Below are 15037 nucleotides of genomic sequence, written 5' to 3' on the forward strand. Positions count from 1 at the left end.
GAGAAGAGAGAGGGAGAGGAAAGAGTTAATTTAAACTGCTCTGGCTCAGGCTGAGCCAGGCAGGAGTTAAAGGCCTTGGCCAAAGGGGCCTCCCTGAGCCCAAGGGAAAAGGAAGTCAGTCTTATCCAAGTCACCATGAGACCATGTCTCAAGGAAGCTGTCTGAGAGAGCTCCTCCAGGCTGAGTTCCACACCTGAACTGAACTCTCAGGCTGCTCATATAGACCTCTTTTTAAAGATCTTTTCTCTTGTGTCACCTCCCCTAAATTTTTAAAAATACATATGAAAAAATGTTAGGCCAAGCTGGTTGAGATAATGGAACATATAGAAATGTTCTTAGACCTATATCATATCATGATTATTCATTGAAGAGATTAAGTATTTTCCTGAGAAATTGTTTTCCTACCTACCTAAAATTTTATTTTAAGCAAAATTAATGGAATGTAATCTTTTCAGGATGAATATGTAACTATTTTAAATTTCCGTTATTAAAGTTGGATTATTTTCAAGTCTTTGGAAAACCAAATGATTGCTTTAAATCCAGGTTGGTTTTTTCCCTTGAGCTACACCCTGGTTATAAAATGGTTCCACCCTAAACCAGTTTTAACTCAAAGTTCTATGTCTTATTTCCCTTCTCCACCCTGCATTCCAATTTCCCCAGACTCTAAATGCTGCCCTTCTATTTCTACTCCTCCCTATGTTCAGCCATGTTTCTACTAAGCTGTTTTAACTCCTCAGATCACAGAATACACTGCCCTTCCTTGGGTGCAATTACTAACACTTTAATTTATCCTTTTCTTAAACAGAGACTATCTAATTCCATAACCTATTTTTAACTTAGTTTTTAAAAACAAATATACTATTCGTCTTCATCTTTTAAAATATTTTTCTTATTTAGTTATAATCCTTTTTTGATTATTGATTACTTGACTTTAATAACTAACTAAAATTTCTAAATACTATAATAATGAGATAAATCACTCTCTCCACACTCTTATGAGTAATTTCTACAAATGATTTGGCCAAGCCTGAGAAGGACCAGTCTTGCATTTTATGTAGGGAGGAGATAACATTTGTTTAGATTCACCAGTCATCTATATAAAACTTAGAAGAGCAATGCGCAAAAGTAATCTTTTCTAAGATTATCTGTGGTGTTTCAAGAATCATCTTAAATGGCCTTTAAATTATGACTTAATCTCAGGAATTGTAGAATTAAAACTTTAATATGAATTTCATAATATAAGAATCAAAATGTTTCTTATTGGATATAATCCTGGCATGTTTATATTGAGTAGAATGTCAAACACATTTTTACCTTGTTGTTAGTTGTTCTTTAGGGGAAAATAGATTTCTATTTTCAAAAATATAAAATCAACATATAGTAAAGAAAAATCAAATTAAATTTTAGATTCCGATTCGATTTCAAAATGAAAAAGAAAAATATCCTAGAAGGAAGTATAAAATTTTAAACTGGGTCTTTGTGAATTTGGTTTGAAGGGGGGTAGCAATTGGCTAATTTAGAAAGAGATATATAACCTGGATTTTTTTTTCTTATCTCAGGGACCAGTCATGCAACAATCTATCATTGTCCTTTGTGTTTAAAGATGACATTTCTGGTGATGTTGCTACCCAAGTGTTCATGAACTGCAGTCTTTTCCACATTGAGACTGACCTCAGATTAGCAGCTGTGGCCACTACAGGTAGAATCCTGTTTTAACAAATACAATACTATTCTAATGTCCAATTACATATAACAATGCTATTTCATGTCTGGAATTACAGCCCATAATCAGCTCTGCTAATGTAGACACAACAAATTAGATTAAAGGAAAAACCCTAGGTAACAAATCATTCAGAAGTCTTTATACATTTAAAGGTCAGTCTATTTGACCAATGTGTTCTTTTGGTGTTGTATGTTGAGTTCTTGTCTTTGAATAATTTGTTCCATGTTAAACATCAATAAATTTGACATGCTTTCAAAAATGTTATATTGACCTGCTCCCCCTCTTTTTTCCTTTTTATTTTTACTTTGGTAAAAGGGTCTCCAGGTGGGAACTGAAAGCCTGTTAGTAGATACAGATCAGTGGCTACTAAAATTCCTAACCTTACATGCTAACAAAGTATAATTTAGGAAGAAATAAAGAATCCAAGAGAGACTCAAGGTAGAAGAAACTGCATAACAGAGTAAGATGATTGGTAGAAGAGGCCAGATGAGGTTAAGTAAAGCAGATTCTAATTAGCTGAGGAACATGGACTAGTTTTTCAACATATATAGAATAGAAGAGTAATAAATATTATGTTTATACAATACTTTAAGGTATAATGAGGTAGACAGTATAAGTATTATGTCCATGAGGTTCAGCAATTAGGATCGGAACTCAGTTCTCTCTGTAACTCAAATCCATTTCCATTTCATAATATTTCCTTCCTTTCTGCCTTTCTCCCTCCCTCCCTCCTTTTCCTTCCTTCCTTCCTTCCTTCCTTCCTTCCTTCCTTCCTTCCTTCCTTCCTTCCTTCCTTCCTTCCTTCCTTCCTTCCTTCCTTCCTTCCTTCCTTCCTTCTTTCCTTCCTTCCTTCCTTCCCTCCTTCACTCCTTCCCTCCTTCACTCCTTCCCTCCTTCCCTCCTTCCTTCCTTCCCTCCCTCCTTCCTTCCCTCCTTCCTTCCTTCCCTCCTTCCTTCCTTCCTTCCCTCCCTCCTTCCTTCCTTCCCTCCTTCCTTCCCTCCCTCCCTCCCTCCTTCCTTCCTTCCTTCCTTCCTTCCTTCCTTCCTTCCTTCCTTCCTTCCTTCCTTCCCCTCTCTCTTTTTCTTTCTCTCTCTCTCATTCTTTTTTTAACTTTTACCTTCCACCTTAAAATCAATACTATGAGTTGACTCCGGGACAGAAGGAGTGGTAAGGGCTAGCAATGGGGGTTAAGTGATTTGCCCAGGGTCACATAGCTAGGAAGTGTCTGCATCCAGATTTGAATCCAGAACCTCTTATCTCTAGGCCTGGGTCTCAATCCATTAAGCCACCTAGCTACACCCCCACCCCATTTCCTTTCTAGGAAAGATCCCCAGCCAAGGGTTCCCTATATCCCCCCCCCCAAAAAAAAACAGCTGACCAGAAAGCAGGTTTTTCTGTATCCTTTTAACAAAATATGAATTTGTAGAGTCAGAGAAGAAGGGCATTATTAAATAATCAATTGTTTTGCTCTCTCCATATGCCTCAGGCATCTGATACTTGCTGATGATATTGGGAAAATATTTATTAAAATTATACAATGACAAACAGGTAAGAGAATGTCTGTAGGTATTAGACATCATTCTTCCCTTCCAGGTGCTCATAGTTTAGACAGGACACACACTTGAAACAGAAAACAGAATTAGGCAGAGAACAGAGAAGACTTGATTGAATGATACAAACTATAGAACTCCAGAGCAAGTAAAGATTCCTGGTGTTTGGAATAGTCAAAATCGACTTTTGGAACAGATCTATCCTATCAAAAATTGAATGGAATTTGTCTGAGACTATAATGGGAAAAATCATCATTGTAACATTTTTTAGGACAGGATTTATTAGACGTGTTTTTACATAACCTTTATTTTCTAATATCTCTCAGTCCATTTCTTAAAACATAATAAAAAAAAGGGGGGGGGAAGCTTATCAAAACTAAACTGTATCCAAAAAGACTGACATTGTCTGTAGCAAAACACCCAGTCTTCTGCCCATGCAAAGAATAGAAAACAATGCCTTCTCATATCTTTTTGGGGTCCAAACAATCATATACAACATTTAGTTTCAATGGTTTCATCATAGTTCTTTGCATTTATATTGCTATAGTCATTTTTGCCCCCCCTCCATTCTGCCTTCTTTGCTTTGCCATCAGTTCATATGTCTTCCATTGTTTCTCTTTATTCATCATATTCATTCATCATTCCTTAAAACACATTAATATCCTTTTACATTCATATACCACAGATGGTTTAACCATTCCCCAATCAACTGACATCTTTGTTTAGTTCTTTGCTATTACAAAAAGTACTCTAACTATTTGGTGTATACAAATCTATATTTTTACTGTTAACCATGTGCTTCAGTACCTTAAAATATTATTTGGCTTGATCACAAGCTCACCATACCTTCACTGAATATCCCTTAGTTACTACAGCCCAAAACATTTGAACTCTTGGTAAGCCTTTCCAGACTTAGATTGCTCCTCAGAAAATATTGGTCTTATATAGTATCGCCCATACTCAAAACCTTTCCAGCTTCATAGGAACTGCCGTAGCCTGTATTCGGTAGATAAGAACCCAAGACCATTTCCATGCTAGGATAAAGGTGGAGACTTAGCTAGAGAATACATTTTAAGTAATATATAAATATAGAGGCAGCTAGGAGGCACAGTGGATAGAGTTGGGATAGAGTCAAGGAAACTCAAGTCCACACATGATCTCAAGATACTACTTGTGTAATCCTGGGAAAATCATTTAACCTCTGTTTCACTTTCCTCAACTATAATAATGGAGATAACAAGAGTACCTATTTCCCAGGGTTGTTGTGAGTAATAAATGAGAACAAATATTTTTAAAGCACTTAGCATAGTGCCTGACATATAGTAGGTATTATATAAATGCTTATTCCCTTACATCTAAAATATTAATAAGTGAATTCTTAGAATCAGGTAGTCTTAGATGTAATTATAAAAAGGAAAAGTTTATCTTTGCTTTCTTCTTTACTCTTTATTACCAGGTGGAGCTCCCTTCTGCTCTTTCCTGATGCTTTTCCCTTCTCCCACCCTTAATTACTAAACTAATTTTCTCATAAGGAATAGTTTATAAAGGTTCTCTCCTCCCAGAAATATTCACATTTTAATGGCCATTTTTTTTGGAAAAGTAAAAGGTTTTAAGACAAAAGGAATAAATCTTAATTATTAGAATTTTCTGGCCTCAGTGAGAGATGGTAGTAGATTTTGGCATGAGGGAAGTCTCTGGTACACTTTAAAAAATGCTATTTTGTAACTATTTGTGACTTTGTAAGGTTGTCTGTCCCTGTTCAGAATGATGGACCTTTTACCTCTGTTATTTTTAGAATGTATGTGATGTTTGATATTTGAAGTGTTTAGGCATGGGTGGGTTGCAATTTACCTATATAGGTGAATGACTAGAATATTTGTTATAGAATAATTGGAATAGAATGAATATAATGAAATAATACCTTTGTTAGTAAGCTTGTTCTTTATAACTTTGCAACATTCTTTTTTTTTACTTGTTTTGTGACACTATTCATTCCATTTACATTGTTACAATCATTGTGTTTACTATTTTCCTGGCATTATTTAATTCACTTTATTTCAGGTCATCTAAGTCTTTCCATAAATCTCTGTATTTATCACATTTGTTATTTCTTTCAGCACAATAATATTTCCTTGTACCATAATTTTTAAATTCATTCTCCAGTTGATGGGTGTCAACTTTGTTTCCAGGTCTTTACTACGATGAAAAGTGGTATTACAGGTATTTTGGTGGAAATGGAGATTTTTGTTCATTTGTTTGTTAATGACCTTTTTGAAGCATATACCTATAAGTGGAATCTCTAGAACAAAGAATATGGACATTTTAAACACTTAATTTCAAATTGCTTTCCAGAATGGTTATATAAATTTACAGCTCTACTAACAGTGTATTAGTGTTGTATGTCTTTCTACAGTTTCCAACATTGATTATTTTCATCTTTCATCATCTTTGCCAGTTTGTTAGGTATGAAGTAAAACTTCAGAGTTGTTTGATTCACATTTTTTTTAGTGATTTGGAGAATTTTTGTATAGTTATTAATGGTTTGCAATTCGTTTGAAAATTATTTGTTCATATCTTTGACCACTTATCTACTAGGGAATAGCTTTTGGTTTCATGTATTTGCTGTTCCTATATCTTGGATAGCATATTTTTCTCAGAGATATTTGATACAAAGATTTGTTTTCCAGTTGATTGTTTTATCTGTGTCTCTTAAAAGCTTTTCTTTAAATTAATTGTTTTATTTATATGTTTGACAAGGTATATGTCACAGTAGTATACTAAAAAAGGGATTTAATACTATTTCTATAGAGTAGTATTTGATCAAACACTTTTTGCTTGTAAGGCCTCCTGCTAGTTACTCTAGAGAATATGAAGAAATCATAATGTGGTACCCATCCTGTTTCAAGGGACCTAGAAAATCTAGTTAAGAAGATAAGACATATATGAAAGGATAAATAATGATACTTAAGAATATTCAGGAATTTCTCAGTGTAGAAACTCCTATAGATAGTAAAACCTCTATTTGGTCTCATGAATATCTGTGGTGAAAAAAAAATTGTCACCTAGTGTTCAACTTTCTAATGATAAACCTTAAAGGAGACTGGACCACTAACAAATAAATTAAGTAATGTTTGACAAACAACCACACAGGAAATGTTAATTGCCAAATGAATGATGTGGGCAATGAATAGCATAGGAGTGTAAAGAAAGGGAAATTCACCGAGGGCTGGAGAGTCTTGGGGAAAATTATGCAGGGTGGTCTTAAACTGGTTCTTGAAGAATGGGTAGGATTATATAAAAAGTGACATCATAAGCAAATTAAAGGCACACCAATCACTTGTGTATCATTAACCACACAAAATGCTCTAAATCATTAATAATTAGGTAAGTGGAAATTAAAAGAACTTTGAAGTACCATTTCACAATCATAAGATTGACTAAGTTGACCCCAAAAAAGGAAAATGAGAAATACTAGGGGGGCTGTGGGAAAACAGGTACTTTAATGCACTGTTGGTAGAGCTATGAACTAGTCCAACCGTTCTGGAAAGTAATTTGGAATTATGCCCAAAAAGCTATTAAATTGTACATACCCTTTGACCCAGCAATACTACTATGAGCTCTGTATCTCAAAGAGAGCAAGAAAAGAGGAAAGGAGCCTGTATAAATAAAAATATTTATAACTCTTTTTTGTGGTAGCAAAGAATTGAAAACTGAGGGGATAGCCATCAATTGGGGAATGGTTGAGCAAGTTATTGTATAGGAATGTGATAGAATATTTTTGTGCTATAAGAAATGATGAATAGAATGGTTTCAGAAAAACTTAGGAAGACTTCTGAGGGGAGCAGAACCACTTTATATAATTTATATAATTACAAAAAATTTATGTGATAACAATATCATAAAGACAATCAATTTTGAAAGGCTTAGGTACTCTAATCAACAGAGTGACCCAACACAAATTTAAAGGACTCATCATGAAACATGCTGTCCACTTCCAGATAGAGAAATGATAGGCTCAGAGTACAAATAAAGTATATTTTCTTTTCTCTTTTTCATTTTTACTTTTCTTTATTTTCTTCTTTTTTGGATATGGCTATTGTGGGAATTTGTTTTGCATGACATACCTTTTTGTAATGGACTTTATTTTCTTACCTTCTCCTCAATGAGAGGTAGGGGAGAGGAAAAGAATTTGGAAGTAAAAATAAAATTGAATTAAAATAAAAATAAGTAGGATTTACATAAGTGTAAAAGAAGAGGAAGGGCATCCTAGACAAGGAGAGTAATATTAGCAAAGACTTACTTGTTTGAGGGAAGGCAGTAGTCTATCATGGCTAGAATAGAAGTTTCTTATAGCTAAGATATATCCTATACATCAAATTTATTCAAAATTCCTTGAAAGATATAAATCAGAAATCATCTTGTTTGTCACCCCTCTACATGAACATCTCAGGCAAGGAATAAAGTAGTAAGATGTAGCTCTACCAAAGGTGTTTGCCACTATGATTGAGGAGATATTTCAGAATCCAAGTTGAAAAGAGATTCTCTTATGATGGCAAAGTCATTCAGACACACCTTTTAGTAAATGAAATTTTGCTTATTATATCGATGAAGAAATAATTACAGGATCTCAATTGAGCCCTCACTAAATCAGTCTTTCAACTCTTCCCTAATTGATTCTCTATCTCATTCCCCACAGCATCTGAACATTTCCTTTTCTTTTCTGAAGCATCCCACTTTTCTTTCCCCTTCCAGATCAGGACCTCCCTTGATACTTCAAGAAAAAACAGAATCTATTTACTTTGAAATACCATTTCTTTCTTTTTCTCAATTCATATCCCTTTATCACCATACCCTTCTGTTTCTTCCTTTACTCCATTCTGTGATGAAGTAACCTCTCTACGTGTACCCTTGATAGGATCCCTTCCTGTCTCTTCTAGCAGACTGCTTCCATTACCATCCCCCTTCTCTCTTCAGTTTTTTTTTTATCAATTGCTACCTTTCCTGTTGCTTACAAATACACCCAAGTCACCCCCTTCCTATCAAGTCCCTCACTAGATTATACCATACCATTAAGTTAATGCCCTATAGCTCTCCTCCCTTCTCAGCTAAATTGCTTGAAAAAGTTGTCTATGCTTATTGCTTCTACTTCCTGCCCTTTCATTGTCTCCTAAACTTTCTGTTATCTGGCTTCCACCCTTATTACTCAACTGAGACTGCTCACTCCAAAGATACCAGTGATTTCCTTCCTAATTGCTAAATCTAATTAATTTTTCTTAATCCTCATCTTTCTTGACCTTCCTATAGCATATTGATCACTCTTTTCTCTTGAATTCTCTTGGCTGTGTCCTGATTAGTGAAAATAGAAAATTCTGTGAAGGTGTCTCAGTGTTTGAATTCACATTGCCTATTTCCATAGGACTGGGACCAATTACCATATTTTATATAATTATAACTTCAAATAGCGTAAATTCAAATGCATCCATACTCATCTCAAGTGCCACCTTCTGCATAAAATCTTTCCTGCTCCATCCCCATCCTCCCCTGTCCCCAATGCTAAGAGTGCCTTACTCTCCAAGGTTACTTTCTTACTTACTTTACTTACCTTCTTACTTATCCTAAGGCTACCATCTACTTTGTATATTTAACCTTGAAGAACTACTGCTGGGAAAATAGGGCCTAGTGTGCTGAGCCTACTCCCTATTCTGCATCTACATAGGCAGTTTGGGCAAGGTTACTATGCTCAAGAGAACCTGCTTTGAAATAGAGGAAAGGGTCTCCCCCTTTCCCCATGTTCTTTGGCTCATTAAGTCCCCCCACCAATTAGCCAGGAGAAAAATTACTTAAAGGTTATATCTAGGTGACCCTCAAAAAGGAATAAAAGAAGTACTCAGTGAACAAAAGAAGTACTCAGTGAACAATCTGAAACAGGGTATAGGACAGGTAATTTATTTTTACATGAATAAGAATCATAGGACATATATCAACAGAATATTTAAGCAGAATTCAGGAACTTACAACTACTATTATAATTTGTCTAGAGGCTGATACAGTAACCTTTTCAGAACGTATAAGAGTTTGCGATATTACTAATCTAATTAGACATTTTATATTTTACTACCCTTACAATTCTGCTGGCAAAATGACCGGGTTTAGGCCAATCTTGTTGTTAACAATATACCTGATTCAAAAGCCACCCCTGTCACCAGCCCACTCCAATCCAATGGGACCTAAGACTTCCAGACTTCTTGAATTCATGAGGTTACTTCCAAGTCTAGATATGTACAACTTAGCATAGTCTTTCACCCAAGATTAGGGAATAACAGACAAAAAGACAAAGGCAACAAGCTTCATGGAGACCATGTGGGAGAAGGGCCATTGGAAATAATTTGAGACAGTCCTCACCTGCTTCAAAGATAGAAAGGAAAAGACAGAGGGCTGAGTGAATCTCTTTTGAATATTTGTAGAGATTATATCAGTTCTTCTGGATCAACAGCCAATTAAGAGACCCTTTATCGTATCAATGCAAGTCTTTAATCTTTGAGTCATCCATGGTTAAAAGTCATCCTTAAAATACCTAAATGATTTATTAGAACAAGTAAAGGCAATTTTGAGCGTGCTCTATGGGATGCCCCTTTTATACATATGTATGTGTCCCCTTTAGACTGTAAGCTCCTTAAGAGCAGAGACTATTCTGCTTCTCTCTTTGTATTCCTAACACTTGGCATAGGATCAGACACAAAGCAGGTGCATTATAGAGCTTCTGAAAAGAGGTCTATTACTATTGAAGAGTTTGACCTGACCTTACACACATGAAAGATTAGTTAAAGAAGAAATTCTTTTGGAGGGATACCATCAGTATATTTATCTGTCTTCAACAACACAAATTGACAGTAAATTAGGCCTAGAATGAAACAGAGGGAAGAGAGCAGGTTGGATTGCTTTCAGGAAACTAGAAAGCTCCTTTAATAATGCCAAAATTCTCCCAGAAACAGACACAACTTTTTAATACCAATATTCTGTACTATTTGTACCCTATGACTATGAGACACAGAATACAAAAGTCTTTAGAGAAATGAAAGTGAACATCATGCAGAAGGGCAATGGAGAAAACTCATGACAAGTGTGAGCAGACTGGTTCAAAGCCATCTCAGATACTTGATGCAAGCCACTTAATCCTGATGAGCCTCAGTTTCTGCATCTTTAAATTTTAGGGGTTGGACTTGATGACTGTCTAAGGTTCTCTTTCAGCTCTAAATCCACATTAATTAGGGAAATATATAGTAGAGAGAGAAGATAGGTGCTTCATGTAGCACCATTAGAATTCTTTCTCTTTTTTTCTTTATTTCTTTAATTGGTATTCTCTATCAGGGCTAACTAAGGAAGGCCTTCAGAACATTGAGTAGACTTTCTGTGGCTAGGACTGAGAGTTGCTAAAGTATAGTCCTACTATATCACCCTGCTATTGTAGACTCCAATGGCAGCCTGTTTATTTCCAGGGTAAAACATAAAACTTATTGGTATTTAAAGCTCTTCATAAACTATACCATCTTTTCAGTTTTCTTACATACTATATAATCCAGCCACAATGGCTTATTTGCTGTTCCTTGCACAAAATGCTCCATCTCTTCATTCTGTGCCTTTGTCTTGGCTGTTCCCTCATGCTGTAATGTTTTTCCTAACTTCTGCCTCTTAGTTTCCTCAAATCCCATTTTCTGCAGGAAGTCCTGATCCCTCCCACATGTGCCTTTCTCTCTGAGACTACTTTCTATTTTGCATATTTTTCCTATTTACCTAGTAATTTACATGTCTCTACAGTCAGAATGAGCTTCTCCAGGACAAGGATTCTTTTTGCCTATCTTGGTATCTCTATTCCTTAGCATGTTGCCTTGCCTAGCATGTAGTAAATGCTTAATAAATACTTGTTGACTTACTGACTGACAGGATGGGCAGACATGATGATCTGCATTGCATTATTAGAGGAAGTATCCAAATTAATAAAATTCCATTCATTTGAGTATTGAGAGATGCTTTCTGTTAGGGTGAAAGAGTGGATAAAGGTAAAGAAGAGGTTATTTCAGGAACCTGACCACTATTTATAAGAATTCCTATAGGAAAATGTGTTCAGGGTGCCAAATAATTAACTTACAAATTTTTTGGAACACATCCCATTTGTAGATTAAAGACAACCTACACATTATATTGCAGCATAGTTCATAAAGAGCTAGACTTAGAAACTTGATTAGCACAGTTCCAATCCTCCCTTTGACCTCACTAGCTTATGTGACCATGAGCATATCTCTAAACATCTCTGAGTCTGTTTTCTCTTCTGTAAAGTGAGTATAATATTTATATTATGCACCCATTTCACAGGTTTTATTTTCTGTTTCATATTAGATAAAACATATAAAGAATTTTGTAAACCATAAAGTGCTATATAAATATCAGCTATATTTTATGGGCTACCCTTTCAGTGACTTACCTATCAAAACCAAATCTGCCATTTATTATCTAGAACTGCCTCATTGAAATTCTCCAATACATCCTCATTGTGAAAAGAGATTTAAAAACCATAATTAACAGGGATGTAGAGAACTGACCTCCCATGACTTTTAAAGAGAATTAAATTAAGCTTTTTTCATACTAAGACCAAAACTTCATTTATAGAATATGAAAATGTTATTTACAACTGGGTTTCACAAATGATTATGTCATTCACATTTATAGTGACCATTTAAAATTTTACATAGAGTATTTAATCCAATTCAAAGTAAGAAAATGCTATTTGAACAATTCTTTATTATAATTTAAATTTTTTATGGTTTGTGTTTTTGAAAAAGTATTGTTTGTACTTGAAATTGTTCTCTTAAATTGTTTTAGAAAATCTTGAGGCCCAATTTTGTTTTGTTTTTTTCCAAAGCAACATGATTAGCTTTTAAAAATAATTTTCTTTATATTCTAAATTTAAATTTAATCTAATTAATCTAAATTTAATCACAAATAACCATTTGGGACTCAAATGTAGTTTTGATTGGAGAGAGTTTTAAATTAGATATACTCTATTTTGTGCCTCAGATACAACTCCAATAATTTAATTAAAATTTTAATTTGTCTTTGTCAGTTTTTATCAGTCTTTAAAATAGCTCATTCAGCTAGGTCTTTATTCTCCTTAGTGCTACAGTAAATTTAGTTTTGCTTAGAAAAAAAGGTCTTGGTTCACCACCTAAATGACTTATATTTAGGGGTAGATTTTCATGAAACATCATAACCAAACTTATTCACTCCAGCTTTTTTGCTGCTCAGAATCTAAACTAATGTTTAAAGTAATTTAATCCTTGTAATCCCAGCAACTATTTCAGAAATAGTTGGTTTCTAAATTCAATGATTCTATAATAACATTCCCACCTATTATGAAAGACTTATAACAAAGCACAAAAAACAGTATACATCCAAAATTTTTAGAAATAATTCCATTTTACTTATGTACCTTTTAGATTGGCACAATAGTTTTGTTCCTATGATATTTTTTAATTTTTCATGTTTAAGTTGCCTTGAGTTCTTTTATGTAATAATAGCACTTCAGTCTTAGCATTTTACAAAGTTCTTTATGTACATTTATCTTATTTGATTTAATGTAGCACGAACTCTAATAGATCTTAACAAGATGTCAATCACACACTTATAAAGTGCCTGCCCTGAACTAGACACTAGAGATACAAATAAGTGAAACTGTCCTCTCCCTCAAGAAGGGAGAAAACATACAAATAAAATAATATAGAGAGTAAATAAAATGTCATTTTGGAAAGGAAACACTAGATGATGCTGGGGAGGGAGAATTCAGGAGAAGTCTTGTACAGGTGGTAGTGTTTGAGCTTTTGTCCCTGTACCTTTATCTTCTTTGACTCTGGGCTTTACTCAAGCATTTCCTCTGTGATAGCTTCCTGGTTTTCCCCAATTATTAATGCCTTATCCCTCTTCAAATTTTTGCTTTGTATATACATAACTTTTTACAAGGTCTATTTCCTTGAGGACAGAGACTTCCTTTTATATCTGATACTTTTATTACAATGTCATTCACATGTTAGAAACTTAGTAAATACATGTTGTACTGAATTGCTTTTAATTTCTAGCCACAATCTATTCCACTTATGTAACTTCCTATTTTATATTACTATCACCTCAATTACTTCAGGACAGTTCAGGAAGAAATCTTTTTAAATTCATTTGATTGCTTCCCTTGTCTTAAGGAATATGAGAACTACTTTGCCTGTGCTAACACCTGATATCTGAGAGTGGGATCCCTTATTCCTTCCTCCCAGTCATCCAAAGTGAAGAGAAATATGGCAGTATTTGTTTTCTAAAAGTGAATTTCATTTGAATAGCTCTATCCTTACATTAGGAATTAGCTTAAACCTTATTCCAAGAGCTTTAAAAAGTAAGCTTCCATATAAAAAAAGATAACCAGCATGCTTTATTTGGGAGAACATTCTCTTTGGAAATGTATTTTTCCCCCTTTCAGAAATCTAAATCCCAAACAGATAGACAGAATTCCTACCAAATTAGTGATACCTGGTGCAAGTGGGTAAACTTCCTTCTGGGAAGAATATATTTTGTCTGTAGATGTTATACTGAATGGCAGCTTCTTTGATCTCAAGTGTGGAGATTAGCTGATCAAGCCAATTTGGAAAGGATCCAAGAATCTGTCTGCTTTACTAACAGGGTGTCAGAGTTAACAGAACTCATAATTATTAAAAAGTGCAAATCTTCTCTTTTGAAACAGTTGGAATACATATCAATTCTTAGAAGAATAGTTTGTTTATTCAGGGTTCCAATAACTTTTAAACTAGATGGTAAGGGCTAAGATTTTTTCTGTACTTAGAAACAGATATGTGAAGGTATTTTCAGCCTATGCTTAAAAGATCATTTAAGTCATTCTCCCAAACATATGTTCACATTCTTTTTTTTTTTTAACCCTTACCTTCCGTCTTGGAGTCAATACTGTGTATTGGCTCCAAGGCAGAAGAATGGTAAGGGCTAGGCAATGGGGGTCAAGTGACTTGCCCAGGGTCACACAGCTAGGAAGTGGCTGAGGCCGGATTTGAACCTAGGACCTCCCGTCTCTAGGCCTGGTTCTCAATCCATTGAGCTACCCAGCTGCCCCCAATATGTTCACATTCTTGAAAGAATTACACATTAATTTTTGATTCATATGATTGTGAGAATATGTTTTCTGGAAACAAATATGGGATTTCAATTTATAAACAAAGGATTCACACCAATTGAGCTGAGGAATTCCTCAGAGATGTTCCCTTTTAAGCGTGTGTTCATTTTAAAATGATAGGCTTTGTAAATGATGGGGGGGAGGTTGTAATCAAGTATTCAAAATAACAGAATAATAAGGAACAGATTCTTATATTCACTCTTCAAAAATATTCTGTTTTTTATTTCAAATGCAAGCCATTTCTAAAGAGTTTCATGGCAAAAGAAGAAGAAGAAGAAGATAGTAATAGAATAATACAGTTGATTGCAGATAGGTGGTGATAGATAGACTCTGGTTTGTTGGGAAGAGCACCAAAGTAAAAATTAGATTGACCCAATTTCTTCTGGACTTCATAACTTGATCAGGGTTTTTTCTTAATTTTATAAAATTTTATTGATACCTTTTGTTTTGACATAGCTAATGTTTCCCAAGAAACATCAAAGCAAAAACCCCACAACCTATATTCCACCCAATGGTCTGAGTATGAATGATGGATGGTACATTTC

General features: G+C 34.6%; 1 protein-coding gene across 25 annotated transcripts in view; it reads left to right on the forward strand.

Moving 5' to 3' along the window:
* Positions 1-15037, forward strand: part of ZBTB46 (zinc finger and BTB domain containing 46) — a 131111-nt gene that overhangs the window by 56206 nt on the left and 59868 nt on the right. For 4 of the 25 annotated variants that reach the window (XM_007475526.2, XM_007475524.2, XM_056812806.1 and 1 more), the window contains one exon: positions 1560-1699. The exons of the other annotated variants lie outside the window; for them this stretch is intronic. In XM_007475526.2, coding sequence (XP_007475588.1) covers positions 1639-1699 — 61 coding nt within the window. In that variant the 5' untranslated portion in view covers positions 1560-1638. The remainder of the gene's footprint in view (positions 1-1559; positions 1700-15037) is intronic. 25 annotated transcript variants of the gene reach the window in all.

This window comes from Monodelphis domestica, chromosome 1, assembly GCF_027887165.1.
Source record: "Monodelphis domestica isolate mMonDom1 chromosome 1, mMonDom1.pri, whole genome shotgun sequence".
NCBI classification, from domain to species: domain Eukaryota; kingdom Metazoa; phylum Chordata; class Mammalia; order Didelphimorphia; family Didelphidae; genus Monodelphis; species Monodelphis domestica.